General features: G+C 49.4%; 1 protein-coding gene and 1 non-coding gene across 2 annotated transcripts; one reads left to right on the plus strand and one right to left on the minus strand.

Moving 5' to 3' along the window:
- The first annotated feature begins 8,229 nt into the window (after positions 1–8,229).
- On the plus strand, positions 8,230–8,302 carry TRNAM-CAU. Its single transcript has one exon. It is a non-coding gene; the product is annotated as a tRNA-Met (tRNA).
- A 3,315-nt stretch (positions 8,303–11,617) lies between these two features.
- TLE7 (TLE family member 7) lies at positions 11,618–15,009 on the minus strand. Its single transcript, XM_036273920.1, has 9 exons — positions 14,699–15,009; positions 14,556–14,578; positions 14,356–14,414; positions 13,597–13,809; positions 13,273–13,514; positions 12,933–13,074; positions 12,632–12,785; positions 12,017–12,090; positions 11,618–11,722 (listed from the first exon to the last, which is right to left on the minus strand). The coding sequence occupies exons 1-9, from the start codon at positions 15,007–15,009 to the stop codon at positions 11,618–11,620; spliced, it is 1,323 nt and encodes a 440-aa protein (XP_036129813.1).
- Between the last annotated feature and the right edge of the window lie 2,719 nt (positions 15,010–17,728).

The raw sequence follows: 17,728 nt of genomic DNA on the forward strand, positions 1-17,728 counted from the left end.
TTCTGGTCAAGAGGAAGAGGATTAGGGCACCGGAGGTAGGAATCTAGGTGGGGCCAGAGCGCCACCTGCTGTCTAATTGTTAAACAACCCAGACCTTAGGTCAGATTTCTTGTGGTCCCTGCCCAGGAAAGCTGAGGGTTGGGTTCAAGGTCCTGGGGAGTTTCTCCTTTCGCTCTACACCATCCCAGAACCCCCGAGGCTGGGAAAATCATGCCCACTATGTACAAGACACTTTTCTCTCTTGCTGCATCCCTGAGTGTGTCCACTCAGCATCACTTATTGATGGCTTTCTGCGGGCCAGTCACTGGTCTGGTGCTCTGGGGACTGGAAATGACAAGACACTGTCCCAGCCCCCGTGAAGTTTCTTAAGTGAGGCAACAACTAAGCAAGCCTAGTGAGGCAAAGATTTGATAGAGGTGAGTGTGGTGGGCTGGGGAACCAGAAACCAAGGCACCGGTGGCAGACATGGTGAGCTTTGGAGAGGAAGTAGAGGTACACAGATGTGAAGAGAAAGAAAAAGCATCTCTGGGGGAGGAAACAATCACAGCCAACGCCCCTCCTCACTGTCCCTTGTCCCAGCTGCTTCCTCTTCCTCTCTTGACCCTTCCCTCCTAACTCCACCATGGGTCACAGTGGCTGTCCACCCTGAGAATCCACCCACCTCTCCAGCCTGCAGCTTCCCTCTCTGGCCAGGTCCATGTCTGGTACGGTTCCTATGACTCTCCCAGCCCTCATACCTTGACCCTGGCAATAAACACCTTGTTTCTCGAATCCTACGCAAGCCTGTCCACAATCTGAACATTTAAGAATTCAATACGTGAGAAATGTTTCGTATGCAGAGGATACAGCGAAGTCTAAATGACCCTTTGCTCCTAAGAAAGAGAAATCATCCCAAGGAAGGAGAAAACAAAGGTGCAGAGGAATCACACTGAGAGAAGTTTCCTTGCAAGTTCAGAGGAGCAAGTTCACTCTGGGCTGTTGCAGCAAGAGGAGGTGGGGAAGAAGGGATATGTATCCCATGGGCAAGGGCTCTGGGATGTGTATGTGTGAGATGGAGAGGAGTTAAGAGCAAAGGTTCGGCCCTGGCAAGTTTGGCTCAGCGATTAGAGCATTGGCCCGTGGACCGGAGAGTCCCGGGTTTGGTTCCCGCTAAGGGCACTTAACTCCGTCGCAGTTTGTCCCAGGCCCTGGTTGGGGTCGTGTGGATGGCAACCACTTGATGTGTCTCTCTCACATTGTGGTTTCTCTCTCTGTCTTCCTTCCTCTCTCCCTCCCACGCTATCTGAAGATATATGCAAAAATGTCCTCAGGTGTGGATAAAAAAAAGAGCAAAGGTTAGGAGAAGGAAGGCCTGGTACAAGTCTGTGGGACAGTGCAGGAGGGATATTTCCCAGTAGGCAGTTGGGAGCCACTTAAGGTTGGAAGCAGGAAAGGGACTTCATAAAAAGCATGCTTATTAAGATTCTCAAGCAAAAGGCTGCACCCACATCTCTGCATCGGCTGTGATCAGTCTACATGCCAGCCCGGGAGGGTGGGTGCAGGCCTGGCACCAGGTTCCTGTGTGAACTCCTGGGTTCAGCCCCAGGCCCTTCCCTGCTGGGGGAGCTGCCCTGGGGCTCTCCTCAGTTCTTCTGGTCAGAAGTTCTCCTACCCAGGTGAGTGATGACAAGCTTAGGGCTCCAGCTGAGCTGGGACAGAGCACAACATAAGCCCAGATGGCTTGGTCTTCAACCTGAATCTGCCTTGAACCACTAAGTCACCTTTATTTATTTATTTTTTATTTATTAATTTGTTTTTGTTACAGATGTTTCTCATTTTTCCCCCATTGACATCCTCCTCCCTTCTTCCCAAGTCACCTTTAAAAACCCTTCTTGGCCTGGCTGGTTTGGCACAGCGATTAGAACACTGGCCCTCGGTCCAAAAAGTCTCAGGTTCCATTCTGGTCAAGGGCACATACCTTGGATGAGGTTCGTCCCTGACCCTGCTTGGGGTTGTGCGGGAGGCAACCAGTTGATGCGTCTCTCTACCATCTCTCTCTCTCTCTCTCTCTCTCTCTCGGCTGCACAATGGATTCACCTAACTCCATAAATTAATTAAATTGGCCCAGATTGGCCTGGGGTGCACCCACATGGACTGTGGGGACCCCAGAAACAGCTAAGATACCATCCCTGGCTCAGGGTGCTTCCATTCACATATATAACTCAGACATACACACGATATGAGTCAAGTACAACCTCTCACCTTGAGTCACACCATGGGACGGTCTCTACACCTAGAAAAACAGAGAAGAGAGAAAGATCAGTGCAGACTTGTAACCTGAAAAGACTTCCTGCAGGCTGGACTTTTGAGGGGAGAGATGTTTCAGTGGCTGGTAGATGGAGGGGCAGCATTTCAAGACAAAAGACCAAGATGAACGAAGGGTATTAATAGGGCAGGAAAGGGTCCGGCCGGTATGGCTCAGTGGTTTAGCATCGACCCATGCACCAAGAGGTTGCTGGTTCGATTCCCGGGCAGGACACATGCCCAGGTTGTGGGCCCGATCCCCATGCAGGAGGTGGCCAGTTGATGTTCTCTCTCATTGATGTTTATCTCTCTCTCCCTCTTACTTCCTCTCTCTCTCTGTAAAATCAATAAAGGAAAAAAAATGTTTAAAAAATATATATATATATATATCAGGAAAGGAACCAGTGACCAGGGCAGCAGTGAGAAATAAAGTTGGTTGGGACGGCAGCTCAAAGCACAGAAAAGCCCCGAAAGCAGACAGGACAGCAGGGAAGAGCTGATTCAGTCCCTGGACTGGAGGCCACAGGAAGCCATGGAAGGTGCTCAAGCCAAGGGAGGAGAACTGGCCTTGGAAAGACCTTCTGGGGCGTATTGAATGGAGTGCAGGAGAGGAAGGGCTACAGGAACCCTCACGCTGGAGCTCACTTGACGTGGCTCAAGTTCGTGCATCTCAAAGTATGGCAGGTCCTCAGCCCTTAGAAGGCAACCTGCAGATGACCACCTTCAGTGGGAGGCCAGCCTTACCCAAGGGTCCAGATGAGAACAGGAATTTAAGTCATGCTCCTGTGACCTTGTTACATCATAGGGTGGGGATGACAACAGAAACTCCCTCGTAAGTTACTATGAGATTTGCTGGTAACAACACACGCTCCATACCTGGCATCTAGCTGGTGCTCGACATCATGAGTCCCTTCTACTTAAAACCTGCTCTTCCCAGGGCCTGATGTACATGCCTTGGTATCCTTTCCAGCCCCTTGAGTTGCTCCTTCAATCTCTTCTTGCCCCTAATTAATGGTAACATTTGTTGAGTACTGTGCATACATTACAGCTTTTTATATGAGCTCATGCAATCCTACAATAATGCTTTGAGATAGCTTTTCTTTATACCCCGATTTACCCCAATTTAAAGGTGAGGAAGCTTAAGGACAGAGCTCCCACATGCACACAATAGGAGTTTAAATCGGGTCACTGGATCAAGTACCCCTCTCCCCACCTCCAAGGTGAGACTACCCAGGACTTTCCCTTGGCTCCTCCATGATCCTCAAGCCACACATTCTCCCTTGATAACTCCTCCTCAGACCATTTTGGGGCCAACCTTTAGTCTGTGTTTTGAGCCCTCATCTTCTCCTTTGATGGACAGACCCTCCTTCCAAAGGCCAGTGGGATAGTCTTTCCCTGAAACCAGCCAGCCCCACACTCCCATACCCTACTCTAGCCTGAGCATTGAATTGCTCCCCCCTTCTTTCTCCACTATAGCACTAAGTTCATTCCATCCAGAAGTCTAGTTCAGCATGGCCAAGTTGGCCTCCTGCCCCTGTGGGGTCCTGGCGGGCACAGACCCGAGCACAGAGAATATAGGACTTACCTAGCTCTCAGGCCGGTTTCCCCTTCCAACAACCCTATTCAGCTCCCGGTACTATTGTCATCTGAACCTCTAAGCTCTGAACTTTCCCCTTGACCATCCTTCTCCAGCAGCCTTCTCATCCCCCAAACGGTCCTCTCTGCTCAGAATGGCCTCCCAACTGCCTTAGAGTTTTTACTTCCCTCACATTCCAACGGACCAACTGCTCATCAGACCTTGATATTTTGGAAGAACGCTGGCCATTAATTTTGTAGACTGTCCCTCCATGTGGGTTTATCTACTATTTCCTCGTAAATAAATCCAGATAATGCACTGGGGGGTAAGAATAACACAGAAATCACCCTGGCCCATTTTGCTCAGTGGTTAGAGTGTCAGCCTGTGGACCAGAGACTCGAGGGTTCGATTCCAGTCAAGGGCACGTACCTCGGTTATGGTTCGGTCCCCACCCTGGTTGGGGTCGTGCGGGAGACAGCCAATCAATGTCTCTCTCACATCGATATTTCTCTCTATCTCCCTCCTTCTCACTCCATCTGAAGATAAATGGAAAAATACCCTCGGGTGAGGATAAAACAACAACAACAACAACACAGAAGTGACGTTCTATCCTCAGTTTATCGTATCAACACATATCATTACTGCCGGTTTTAACTTGGCTAACTTGGAAGAGGTAATATTTGGCAGGTGTCTCCATTGAAGAATTAGTTTTTCCCCTTGATGATTCTTACCTGTCATTATTACTGTGCAGTTTGCCAAATGGCAAATCCCCCGCCTCTCAATATATAGATAATACTCTGTACATAATACCCATAAACATATATATGCACACATAGCCAATTATTTATTTCCATCCAAATGGGCTCATAAATATTTCTTTTATTCTATGAGTTACAATCCATTACTGTCAATATTTATTTTTTTGCCAGAAGAACCCCAGATTTGGCTATTAGGAGCCCTTTCAAGTTAGCACCCATGTTCCTCTGACAGCCCACATCATTCTTGAGCACCTCTAACTTCTGGCACTGTGACAGCCAGGAGTTCATCCTGGAACCTCTGATTCCAAACACCCCACCAAGGATTCACTCTAGCTTCCTCTCCCTGCTCATAATTGCTTGTTCCACCCTCCAGGAGCCTACCTCTTCTACAATGTACTTACTTCATGCTTGGTCCTAGAACACGGTACACAAAAGACCTCCAGAAATGGTTTTCACAAGGAAACCATTCCCCTGTGAAAAACAAATTTACTAACTAAAGTACATCTATGTGCAGATTTTTTTTGTTTCCAGCCTTATGTTATTCAATCAAAATACTGTTTTCATCAACTACATGGCTGAGTTATTTTCTTCCCCACCCCCTCAGTGTGCTTATATTATTCATTTGGTGTACAGAGATTCATGGGTTACTTTTATATTCCATTTCAGATTACCCCTGCATCCTGGGTGATTTCAATGATTTATTTTGGGGGTAGATGAAACATGACATGTTTCCAAATGTCAGAGCTACATGAAAAGATGCACAAACAGAGGTGTCACCCTGCCTTCTACCCCACTATTCACCCTTTTCCCACCTTGTTTCCACTCTCGTGCTATAGGTGACTAATTTCATGGTTTCCAGTTTATCCCTCCTATATTTCTTTTTGCACAAATGAGCAGAGACATGTATATTTTTATAATCCTTTCTTGTTTGTGTGTACACTACAAGTTGTCTGCTCTTTGAGTTTTTCACTTAACAGTGTATCCTGAAATTCACCCCATATCAATTCATAGAAATCTTCCTCATTCTTTATCACAACTGGGCAGCCTCATGCTTCATGATGGATTTCATGACCTTGGCCCTCCCTGGGGGTTTCTCCTTTCTTACTCGTGCTCCCTGAAGAATCCCCAGGTCCCTATAGATAAAGTCAGGACATCTATCTGAGCTAAGTGTGAAGAGGGGAAGAAGGTGGTAAAAAAAAAGTTCCTGGGGAAGGAGAGAAGGCAGGCCCCACCCCTCACATTCCCAGGTGCCTGCTTTGCCCCTCAGCTCCTCACTCCCTGCCCACAACATTCCTGGTGGGAGGGGGGCTCCAATGTCCAACTCCGCATAGTATCTCCTCTATGGGATGCACCTGCCTCTTCTCAGGTCCTCCTCTCTCTGACCTTGGCCATGTTTCCTGCAGTTCTCACCACTCATCTAATTTCATACACCCAACCCCAACACTGAACCCTCAGATCTGCAAGTCCTATGGAGGCCTGTCTACAATCTGCACATTTCAGAAATGAATAAGCTAAAACTAGTTCTTGTGTACCTGCTGCAGAGGATCTAGAAAACCCCAAATCAACCTCTGCTCCAAAGAAAGAGAAATTATCTCAGGGCAGGAATAAAGGAGCAAAGCAGTGATGGAGAGAGCAACATTCTCTGCCAGCTCTGGGCCACTGTAAGAGAGGAGCCCAGGAAGGAGGGACGTGGTGGATGGCTGCCATCAGATGAGGATGAGGAAGTAGGTGGGAAGAGGGCAGGAGCAAAGGCTGGGAGGCAGGAAGGCTTGGGATGGGTCTGCAGAACAGTGCCTGGCCTGTTTCATCTGGTTGATTTCTCCAAAGGCTGCGAGGCGCCACTCAAGATTAGGTGCAAGGATGCCTTAAAAAGTATATTTAGAGAGATTCCTAGAACAAACCAAGTCCATCCCTCTGTACCTTCTCAAGGTGGGAGAGGTGGAGGGAGCTCCAGCTGCATAGTTCTCATAGCACCTAAGAACCCCTCCCGCTGGGGAAGCTGACTGTCCTGCAGTCCATTTCTGCCTCCAGTTCTTGGGGCAGAATTTGGACTGACCCAGAGTGAACAGGAAGGGAGAAACAAGGTCAAGTCTGGGGAGTAGCCTAGAGAAAACCCAAGCCAAGCTGCAGACTCTCCCTGCAGTGCTCTGTGCTCACTGCACACTCTGGCTCCAGTAAAGTCTGGAGAGGAGATGGCAGCAGAGGGTGGCTTGGGGGCGGGGCCCAGAACCTCCCCGACCCGTCCTTCCCTATGTGGTGTTCCTAGGGGTGGCCCAGATCCGGTCCCTCCCTGGATCATAGAGCACCCAGTCAATCAATGGAGGAGACAGGACTGACACATTGAGAACCTCAAGCCACAGGATGCACTACAGCCCCTAAGCACCCCAGGAAATCAGAGAAGGGCGAGGAATTAGTGTGAACAGCTGTACCAGAGATGACCTGAAACCTGTTCCCGATGGAGCACCCAAACCCAGAAAGGGACAAGTGGGGGGAAGGGGAGTCCGCCCAGCAGATACACAAATAATTCTTACTCTGGTGAAAACAAGAACTCCACAAGACCAGAGAGAATGGATCAACTGGCGAGTCCAAGGCCGTCATCTTACCCCCGAAGAATGGAGTGGATGGGGCGGGGTGGAGGTCCCTTGGTAGCCACCCCTTGGGCACGCAGCAGCAATCTCCCTGGGGGAGTAAGGAAGGGGCGCCTTCTTAGAGAGGGTTTTATGTTCTGCCCGTTCACCCTGCATCCTTTTCCCCTACTGCCTTTTCTTACAACAATAAAATTGAAAACCCTGCTCAGAGGGAATGGCGTTTCCCTTCTGCCCTTCAAGATGAGATGCCCCCCTATATGTAATGAGGAAGCGAAATTACTTCTAAGAGAAGAGAAGTATTACCGCAGGGTTTAATAAACAAATACGGCAAATCCAAGGTAACCAGTTTCTTCCCTCCGCTTTCCTGCTGAATGCACATGCGTGAGTTTTCTGGAATCTTCTCTCTTCTCCTATCGCACCTCCGCCTGAAAGCCAGGGCAGGGCCTAGAGGTTCACGCCCCAACTCCTCTCTGCCCCTCCCCTCACCCCGCCCCGCCCAGGCTGGCGGGCTCCCGGGCCGACTCACCCTGCTCAGGGGCGCCCCTGACGCCCGCCGCAGCCGGTGTCGCCCCGACGGCCTCGCTCCACCGCGCCCGCCGTCCGTCAGCAGCGCGGCCTGAGCTCCCTCCCGCCCGCTCAGGACTGCCGACCTCAGCTCGGACGGCGCCGGCGCCGGACCGCGCGCGGTCCTCGTCCTCGCCCTCCGGCCCCCACGCCGCAGCAGGCGCGTGCTCCGCCGGCCGAGTGGGCGCGCCCTCGGGGCCTGTGTGCCCGCGGGCCCGGGCGTTTGCGGCCCACCCTTCCGAGGCTCGGCCCGGGACGCGCGGCGGCTCCGGTCCGGTCCGGGTCCGCACGGGGAGGCCGGGCGCGGGGCGCATCCCCGCGCCGAGACCGCCCCTCCACGTGCCCCCAAATGTCCCCACGTGTCCGCGCGGCCGGGAGAGCCCGACACGCGGACGCGGCTCGGCGGGAGAAGGCGCTGACGAAGCCGTCTTCTGCCCGGGAACAGGCCGGGCCTGCGGCGGCCCTCTTGGCGCAGCGGGCAGCGCGTCAGTCTCATAATCTGAAGGTCCTGAGTTCGAGCCTCAGAGAGGGCACGGCGTTTTGCTGCGACGGGCCCGGAGGGGCCACCCAGGCGATTCAACCCCCACCCGAAAAGTGAAATAACAGCTGCAGGCAGGAGCGGCCGATATCCCCTCTCCCGGGAATAAAAACCCCCAAGAAAACGGCAGCGCTGGCGCGACTGCGGGGAAGGGCATCCTGGCTGAGCGGTTCGGCTCCTTTTGCGACACCTGTGAAAATCACTCTCCTAGACATTCTGCCTCCCTTCCCCGGCTCCTTTGCGGGGAGCAGGGCCGTGCCCCGGGCGCTTGGCCGCGGTCTCCGGAGACTGTCCCTGCCCCAGTCCAGCCCCTGCTGTCGGGACGCAGGAAGAGACCCAGCCCCGCTGCGCCGTGATCGGGTGCGGCCTGTGCACCGAGAAGTCGCGGGCGAGGCCATGTGTCTGCGTCGTAGGTTCGATCCTGCAGGGCAGGACCGCCGGCCCCCGACCTAGCCCGGGAGAGCCAGGTGGGGCGGGCAGTGAGTGCTGGCCCATATGACCCCAACCATAGCTTTAGCTGCATCCTTTCTTCAATTTGAGGGCTTTTTTTTAAAAGTAGTATCTAATGTGAGCCAAACTGAAGACACATGCAGGGGGGACAAGGTCTCAAACGTCCTCTGAACCCTTCAATTTTTGGTTATTCAGTTTACAATACTTTCTAATTATTTTGTGATTTAGCCTCTATTAAGTATTTTAATTTCAAAAATAGGAACATTTCTAGTTTCCATTTTATTTATTTCTATCTTAATTGCACTGTGGTCCTAAAACATATTCTGTGAGGGTTAAATCCACCCTGGCCAGTTTGGCAGGGATAGAGCAACGGCAGCGGACAGAGTGCCGGTTTGGTTCCTGCTAGGGGCAGGTACCTCAGTTGCAGTTTGTCCCCCCCACCTCCCTTGGGGTCGTGTGGGTGGCCACCACTGATGTGAGAGAGACGCATGGATGTTTCTCTCTCTTCCTCCCTCTCTCCCTTCCATTCTGTCTGAAGATAAAGGTAAAAATGGCCTCTGGTGAGGATAAAAAAAGAAGAAAGAAATCCTCTGAAATTGATGACCCAGTATATGGTCAAGTTTTGTTAAGTGTTTTGTGTATGTGGGAAAAAAATATATACTGTATAGTGGTTGTATGAATTGTTCTAAGTTTTCTAATGATGTTATTCAACTCTTCTATATATTTTTTAAATATTCTATATTCTTACTAATTTTTATCTAAACTATTTGTCACTGAGAGTTGTCTGTTTTTGTCAATTTTTCTTTATAAATGTTGATACTACATTAATAAATGCATAAAACATAATTTTTGTATCTTCCTGTTGAACATGTATAAAGTGTTCACCTTTATCTCAGATATTACTCTGTATTTAAAAAGTATATGTAATATAAAATTAATATATCAGCTTGCTTGGATTTAGTGTATACATGAAGTATCTTCTTTCTTTTCATACTTTTGGTATCCTTGTTTTAATCTTTTAAACATGTACATCTGAGAATTTTTAAATCCAGTCATATAATATCAACAGATTAATAGAAATATTTCTCTATTTACATTCACTATAATTACTTACATATTTGGACTTAAACCTACCGTCAATGGACCTTATAAGTTTTGGAATCTGTTTGTTCCTATAGTCCAGTAGGATAGATCTAATATTGGCTTCTACCCTCTGTATCATATTTTTGCAGGGATGCTAATTATATTATTTAGAGGCACACTGACTACAGCAGGGTAGGCAAACTGTAGTTAGCAGAACAATCTGGCCACTGCTTGTTTTTATACATAAAGGTTTATTGTAACGCAGTCCCACACATTTATTTATGTATTGTCTATGCTGCCTTCATGACACAGCAGCAGAGTTGAGTAATTGGGACAAAGACTATATGACAAAGCTTAAAATATTTATAACCTGGCCCTTTAACTTTGCTGTTTCCAGGGATATAGTAACAAATAGACTCCAAATTTTATAACAGCTCAAATATAAGTTAATTTCTCTTCCATGTAACAGTCTAAAGTTTCCTCCACATTTGATTTATGGACACGAGATGATTCCAACTCATGGTTCTACAGTCCTCTAGGGCTTCCATATCATTTGCCTTGAGGTAGTAAAAGAGGACAGAGAGCCTGGAGGGGACACCCCTAACTCCTTTAGCCTTGGCCCAGAAGTGAGATGCATTCTTCACTCACGATCTGTCAGCAAGTACTAGGTACCCGACAACTCTCAATGCACAGAATGGCACACTTGGTCCCTGGCTTTGCAGAGGCCTACCTGGCTTGATTTGGGGAGCTGGGGGTTTTTTTCATTATGGAGAAGGCCAGAAAAAGATTACATTATCACATCCTCAAACATGAGGAAGCTGCCCGGAAACAGGTAAGTAGCTTTTGAATGGCACCAAATGCCAGAATTGGGATCAGGACTTCCAAAAACTCAGATAAAATGAAGTATTGTAAAGCAGAAAGCTAAAAGGAAAGAGAGCCCTTCCTCAGATATGGTTAGACGAGCTGATGGAACCTGAGCCCTGGATAGGTGGCTCGGTCGGCTGGAGCATCCTCCCGGAGCATCCTCCCACACACCAAAAGGTGGGGTCGATTTCAGGTCAGGGCCCATACCTAGGTTTTGGGTTAAATCCCCAATCAGGACATGTACAAGAGGCAACCAATGTTTCTCTCTCACATCAATGTTTCCTTTCTCTCTCCCTTCCTCCCTCCCTCCCCCTTCCTCTCTCTCTAAAAATCAATAAAAACACATATCCAGGGATGATTTAAAAAAAAAAAGAGTTGAGCACTGTTGGTCTACCAACTGTAGTATACAGTCTGAAAGTTTGTACATGTACATATATTTCTTCTTGAGCCTTCTTAAATTCCAAGAATTCCCTGACCACTCCCCACCAAAAAATAAGTTACAAGCAAAACTAAGCCTGGTCTAAAATTCCTTCCCCACCCTGGAATGTGCTGACTGGGGGTATAAGCAGTTCACCACAATGAGTTTGTTATTGGAAAATAATGACCACATATTCAGGTCATTTTGGTTTTTGCTTTTCTGTTTTACTAATTATAAAGGTATGTTTCCCCACCAAAACCCAGCAGTCAGTGGCGTAAAAAATAACAGAGTGAGAAATCCCTAAACTGTACAATAAAAAACCTGGGAGTGCAGGCTAGGGGTGTGTTTTGGGGGGTGGCGGGGGACAGACAGATGACCTGCCATCAAGAAGGTGGAGATACAGGAGGCGTTGGATGTTGTCCAGCACCCAAGGTCACCCTCTCAGCACGCTGGCTTTCTCTGGGTCTTCACCAGCAGGACCACAGCACGCAAACTTCAAAACAAGAGCTGGTAAACTGTGGCACAGTTCTTGGAGCCAGTGACTAGATACTGGTTGTCGGAGGACACATCGCAACACAAGATTTCTGTAGACTCCTCTTCCTGGAAGAAAAGAGAGGCCAAAAAAAGGGACTACATGTAGGGTCCAGGCTTGGGCAAGAGATGGAGGCTTCATTTAGGGCTCTTTCAAGACTCAGTTTGGAGAAAGGGCTGAGTCTCAGGGCTCAAAGTGGAGCCCCTGAGTTTACAGGACCTGAAGTCCTCATTGCCCCTGTCATTAGATGCCCTGGATGCTATCTCAGAGGTACTTTCCAGCACTAGTTCTGGGACCTGACCCACTGGGATCTGGGGCTACAGCTCAGAGTTCCTGGGTTTTCACACCCCTCCTTCTGGTACCTGAAACAACCTTTGTAGAGAAGGTGCAGATAAGCAGTGGATTGACTCATCCAGTGTGGTCACAAAATAGCTCCCTGTGAAGGAAAAACAGATGGAGAGGCCAGATACTACATCTAGTCCTAGCTCTGTTACCAGCTGGACTGGGGAAAAGGTTTCTCTGCCTTAGTTTCCCTAAATATAAAAATCAGAAACACAACATGAACCATTCTGTCATCTGCCCCCACCCTCCAGCCATACACAGGAGCATGGTGAGCATCACTGAACAAAGGACAGTCAGCTGGGGCTTGGTGCCTCTTCTGCCTGCCTGTGTCTTCAGGCTGTCATTCTGTGGAGGAAGCTACCATTTCAGAGAGAGCCAGAAAGGGAGAGGGGATGAGTAAAGAGAGAAGACAGGAAAGGCCATCAGAGAGAGAAACACCAGTGGGGCAGGGCAGGGGTGGGGTGATGCAGAGGCGAGAACAGTGGGAAGGTGGACACTCGGATCTCTGTTTGGCCAGTGTTGGGGCTAGAGAGGGAGGAATTAAGAGTCTGAAATAAGGCTGGGCCCAGACACTACAAGTAGACACCCTGTAGTGTGACAGGTCACCCCGAGGTGTCAGCTGGCTTCTCACTCACCACAGGAGGAAAACTTGAGGTTGTGGTGGTGGACATATTTATGTACAACAGCCTTGAAGGCCTCCTTCCGGTGCGCGTGCAGGATTATGATATCGCTTGTTCTCAGGCCCACTAGCATCCACTCCTCACTGGGGTCGTGGGAAATGCTGAGGATCTGTTGGGAAGAAGGTTTGAAGTCAGCACTCAAGGCTGCCAACTCCATCCTTTGTGCCCACCTCCAAATTCAGGCCTATGCCTGCAGGCACCCACAGTTCCCAGTGACGGGGGACCACACTCAGCCCACCGGGGACCGACCAGGCACCTCATGGTGCAGGCTGTATTGCTGCAGCTTCTGGAAGCTCCTCAGGTCCCAGGAATACAGGCTGGTGTCTTCACCTCCAGTCCAGAACTTATTGCCCGTGATATCCACACATCGGGACCCATATTCAGGGACTTTGTGCTTCCTGGTGGGAAACAACTCAAGAGGTTTGTGTATTGGTTGGACCCCCAGAAGTTTTGGGCCCAGAAAGGCCCTAGAAGGACCCCAGATATGTTCTCCATACTGACTCACCTAGTCCTACTACACAGAGGGGAAAGTGAGGTCCAGAAAGGACACATGCTTTCCCAAAGGCCTTACCAGCAGGCCCTCCCCCAGGTCATACCTGATCAAGATTTGGTTCTGCAAATCCCAAATCTCAACAAAGCCTTTGAAACAAGCCAAGCAGATCTGGGCATTGGAGGAGATGGCCAGAGAGTAGCATATTGGGCCTGTGGAGGCCAGGTGTGCCCTGATGCGGGGTGTGGGTGCCAGGTCCCAAAGAGTCAAGGTCCGGGACACACCCCCAGTGATCAGGCTCTGCTCATCGGGGAACAGCTTGCAGGTGAGAACACAGTTATGATGGCCCTGTAGGAACAGTTCACATTCTCATATCACCTCCTCAGAATCATGTCTGGGTTCCCCCAAGCTCTTCTAGAATACCTCTCACCTGAAAGTTCAGCTGTGCCTGAGGGGCTTTGTTCCAGGTGTGCAGAGCACTCTCATCCCACACCCTGATGTAGCCATGACCACACGTGTACACATGGTGAGTCAAGCTGCTGATGGCAATGGCACAGACTTTCTTGCCATGGCACAGTTTGCCAACCTTCCAGGATGCACGTGGGGTCCTCTGCCTGACCACCACTTCATCTGCAACGGGAGGCTGGGGAGTGGAGGAGGTGGGTGGCCTTGAATGGGTCACTGCCCTGGGCTACCATCATCTATGGGGGACCACCTGCCCCTGTCCTCTGACTACATTCCTAACCATTTATCCAACAGATCCTCTCTCACCCCCAGGCAGAAGTGTGTCCTCATCTGGGGACCCCAGACCACTGACTTCTGCACTAGCCCAGGTCATGCTCAGGTCTCCCTCCTTGATAAACAGGGCCACGTTTTTGAGGCAATTCCGAGCACCAACAGCAAAAGCAGAGCCTGGCTCAGAGTCCCTTAGGACGCAGCTCTAGAAGTAGGGACGCTGATCGGAGGCCCTGTGAACTAGGGGGGTGCAGCCTAGTTCACAAGAAGCAGGGAGCCACAGGATGGCCATCACCGATGGGAGAGAGAATGAGTGTGGACACAGTACACACCCTTCACTTTCTTCCTACTAGCTCCTTGTTTAGGGGTGGGTAACAGAGAAGAACAAGAGCCCATGTTTTTGTTTTGTTTTGTTTTGTTTTGTTTTGTTTTGTTTTGTTTCAAAGACACTTACAATTGCTCTGAGGAATGACCAGACTTCTTCACTGGGAGGAGGCGAAGGACAAGGCTGGCCTGCAGAGAAACATAATGCCACCTGCTCACAGAGAGGGCATCTGGCAGCCTACTCTTCTGACACCAGGTTTTGTTCCTAGTTCCCATCTGAGGGACTTGACCTACCACCCTCCCTGCCCACACTGTCCCAGTGGGACTTACCAAACTCGAATCCTGGTAGGCTGCTATGACAAATAGAGAGAAGAGAGGGAGGGGAGAGAGCATGAAATGGAGTGCTCCATGCTAGGGCCCCCACCCACCAGGTCAGTTCCTGCCCCCCACCATCCTGTGCAAGGGAGACCTACCTAGAGCCAAACTCTGCTTCCTCTCTTGGCTCCCCATCAGAGAACCAGCTGGCCTGGAGCTCAGACCTGTCTAGGGCCTGGAGGGCCCACTGCTGCGGGCTCAGAGACCTCATCTCCTGATAAACAGGGCCATGCTGTGCTGAGGAACCTGGGGGCCACTGGGGTGTACCATACACCCCATCCAGTTGGGACTGTGCATGATGCCCAGCCTGGGAGGAAATGCCAGAGCTTTCTGGCTCATACCTCCTCTCCTCTGGTTCATCGTAAATTCTGAGAATACTGAATGAGGTTTCTTCCTTCTTCCCACTCATGTTCTTAGATCAATGAAGTGCCTGAGTCCCCTGGCTCTAGGGCTTGAGCAATGGGCCCATCAAACAGATGCTGGGTTCCCAATTTGTCCTGACCCCCTGTAATAAGAGAGAGAACAGATCCGATGTTTGGGGTCTATCTGAAGGGTCAGATAAACTTCTCATGGTGAGGATTCAAAAGACTGGCTGCTGACTAACTTTTTATACAAAACACTGGCAGCAGTAGTGACAAGTCTCGCACACACATTTCAAGATGTTACTAGGCATTATGTTTTCCTTCTAGACACACAAACTGCATTTCTGTCCCCCCAAATCAAATTCAACCTTTAATCTGGTGGTAACTTTGTCAAAGGAAGGCTCATTCCCAGTGTAAATAAAACGTAAGGCAACAGGAAACGCCACTCACATCACAGGGCCTCTCGCCCCCTGGAGGGGACAGCGTGGAAGAACTCGGAAGAAGTCATGCGAACATGATGTTCCATTTGCATGGGGCAAGGTTGCAGAGCCATGAAGAGGGTGGCTGGTGGTAATAATCTTTCCTACCTTATGGGAGAACTCTAAGAACTGAATGGAATCATGCATACAGAATACTTAGAATTATATAAAGCTAGTGACAAACAAGCAATGTAAGTGGCAGAGATTGTGTTTATTTGTGGACTGTGACAGGGACCACCGCTCAGAGGATTTAAGGCAGACCAAGTGCTTTCATTCAGTCTAGCCTCAGAAGGCCCTGGGGAGGCCCAGCGTGCCATTAACAGGGACATTAGAAGCTTCAGGGACAGAATGATGGTGGGGTTGGGGAGGGTATCTTTCCATGGGAACCAATGCCTCATTGACCTGACTCAATCGTTGGCTCTCAGACATCACTTCTCTTGAATGCTCCAGCAGACACCCCCCCGAGAACCCAGGCTGTCTGCCCTTAGGAATATGCAGAGGGCAGCTGTATTGCAGCCTCCTCGACTCTTGACACCTTTGAGCTCTTGGTATGTGTCTGGCCCTCAACCAAATGCTTTACACAGCTGAGCCATTTTATCTTCACAATGTGTGGGCCACATTTCATAGATTTTTAAAACTGAAGCTCAGAGCAGGTGAGCATATAGCTAGAAAGTACAGAGAAGAGGTTCAAACACTATCCTGTCTGGGCTCCAAACAGTCTCTTTTCCTACCTCCCCATCAGAGGAAGGAAGGCAACATCCACCATAATTACAAATGCAGTTTCCCTTGGACCTAGCACTTCCATTTTAAATAATTTGTCCTAAAAGTGCACTTGAATGTATGCAAGAAAATACAGGTACAAGCTAAAGCACTGGTTATGATAGCAGATGACTGGACAAACCCAAAGGAGAAAACTGATTAAACAAGTTACAGTATATGCATAAATTGGAATACTATGCAACTGTTAAAAATGATAAGGATAGCCCTGGCCAGTGTGGCTCAGCAGTTAGGGCATCAGCCTGCGGACCAAAGAGTCGAGAGTTCGATTCCAGTTAAGGGCATGAACCTCAGTTGCAGTTCGTCCCTGGCCCTGATCAAGGTCGTGCAGGAGTCAACCAGTCAATGTGTCCTCTCATGTCGATGTTTTTCTCTCTCTCTCTCCCTCCCTCCCTCCCTCTCTATCAGAAGATAAATGGAAAAATATCCTTGGGTGAGGATTAAAAAAGTAAATAACACAGACACTAATAAATAGATATGGAAAATCCCATGGTGCATTAATGAGGGGAGAGTCAGACAATATGCAGCTTTTGTGTAAAAGAATGGAAATCAGAACTTTCTTTGCATATGTTTGTATGCACATATTAGGAAGAGTGGTTACTTTGAGGATGGAAATTGGCAAACAGGAAAGAAGAATGGGAGGGAGATTTGCTGCTAAATAACTTGGAATAGTTTCTACATATTTGTGGCTATTTGAACCTAAATAAAAAACTGAGCCTTTTTCTCAACCAAGTCCTTTCTTTCTTATCTTCCCCCAAATGATAATTTGAGGCCCTGATGATTCTTAGTTACTTGTTTAAATAATTTAACAAATTCGCCCTGACGCATGTCAGGCTCCTTTAATTGGGCCACCAGGACTGGCTGGGCCCTAGTGAGGGTAAAAGTACAGAGCACACGTGTTCTCAGCCCACTGTGATGATGGGGGGCGGGGGGTGGGGTTGCGCAGCTGCCCAGGCCCCCTCTTGGGGGTTGGGTAAAGCCTGAAGTCAGTGAGGCCATTTAACCAGGATTTCACCCTAAGAATAAGACAAGGCTTTGTAGAAAGAGCAGAAAGAGGAGTCAATAGCCCTGATTTCCCCTCTGCACTATCCCCAGAGCTGGGAATACAGAGACCTCTCCCCTTACCAGGCAACTCCCTCTTTCCCAAGCTTCAACACAAGTGCTAGAGCTGGGAGTCAACCCTGCCAACAAGATAAGCACTCAGCCAATGCCCATGCATGAAACTCACCTCTGAAAGCAGAAGGTCACACCCTGGAGACGGGAAGTTAGCAGAGCTGAGAGCTAGCTAGTGTTGGGAACCCCTGTCCCCCAGCTGTTGACCTTCCCTTCCACACCCAGGACTGTCCCCACTCCCACAGTGCTGCAGTTTTTAAACTTGAGCCTAATTGCAAGCAAGCCCTGGGTCAGGTGTCTGGGCCATGAATGGCTCATCTACTGGGTGTGGCCACAACCACAGCCAACCGCACAGCCACCACTGGGCTGCCATTTCCAATTAACCCTGTGTCCTTGG

The sequence above is a fragment of the Molossus molossus genome, unplaced genomic scaffold (assembly GCF_014108415.1).
Source record: "Molossus molossus isolate mMolMol1 unplaced genomic scaffold, mMolMol1.p scaffold_m16_p_21, whole genome shotgun sequence".
Classification (NCBI taxonomy): Eukaryota; Metazoa; Chordata; class Mammalia; order Chiroptera; family Molossidae; genus Molossus; species Molossus molossus.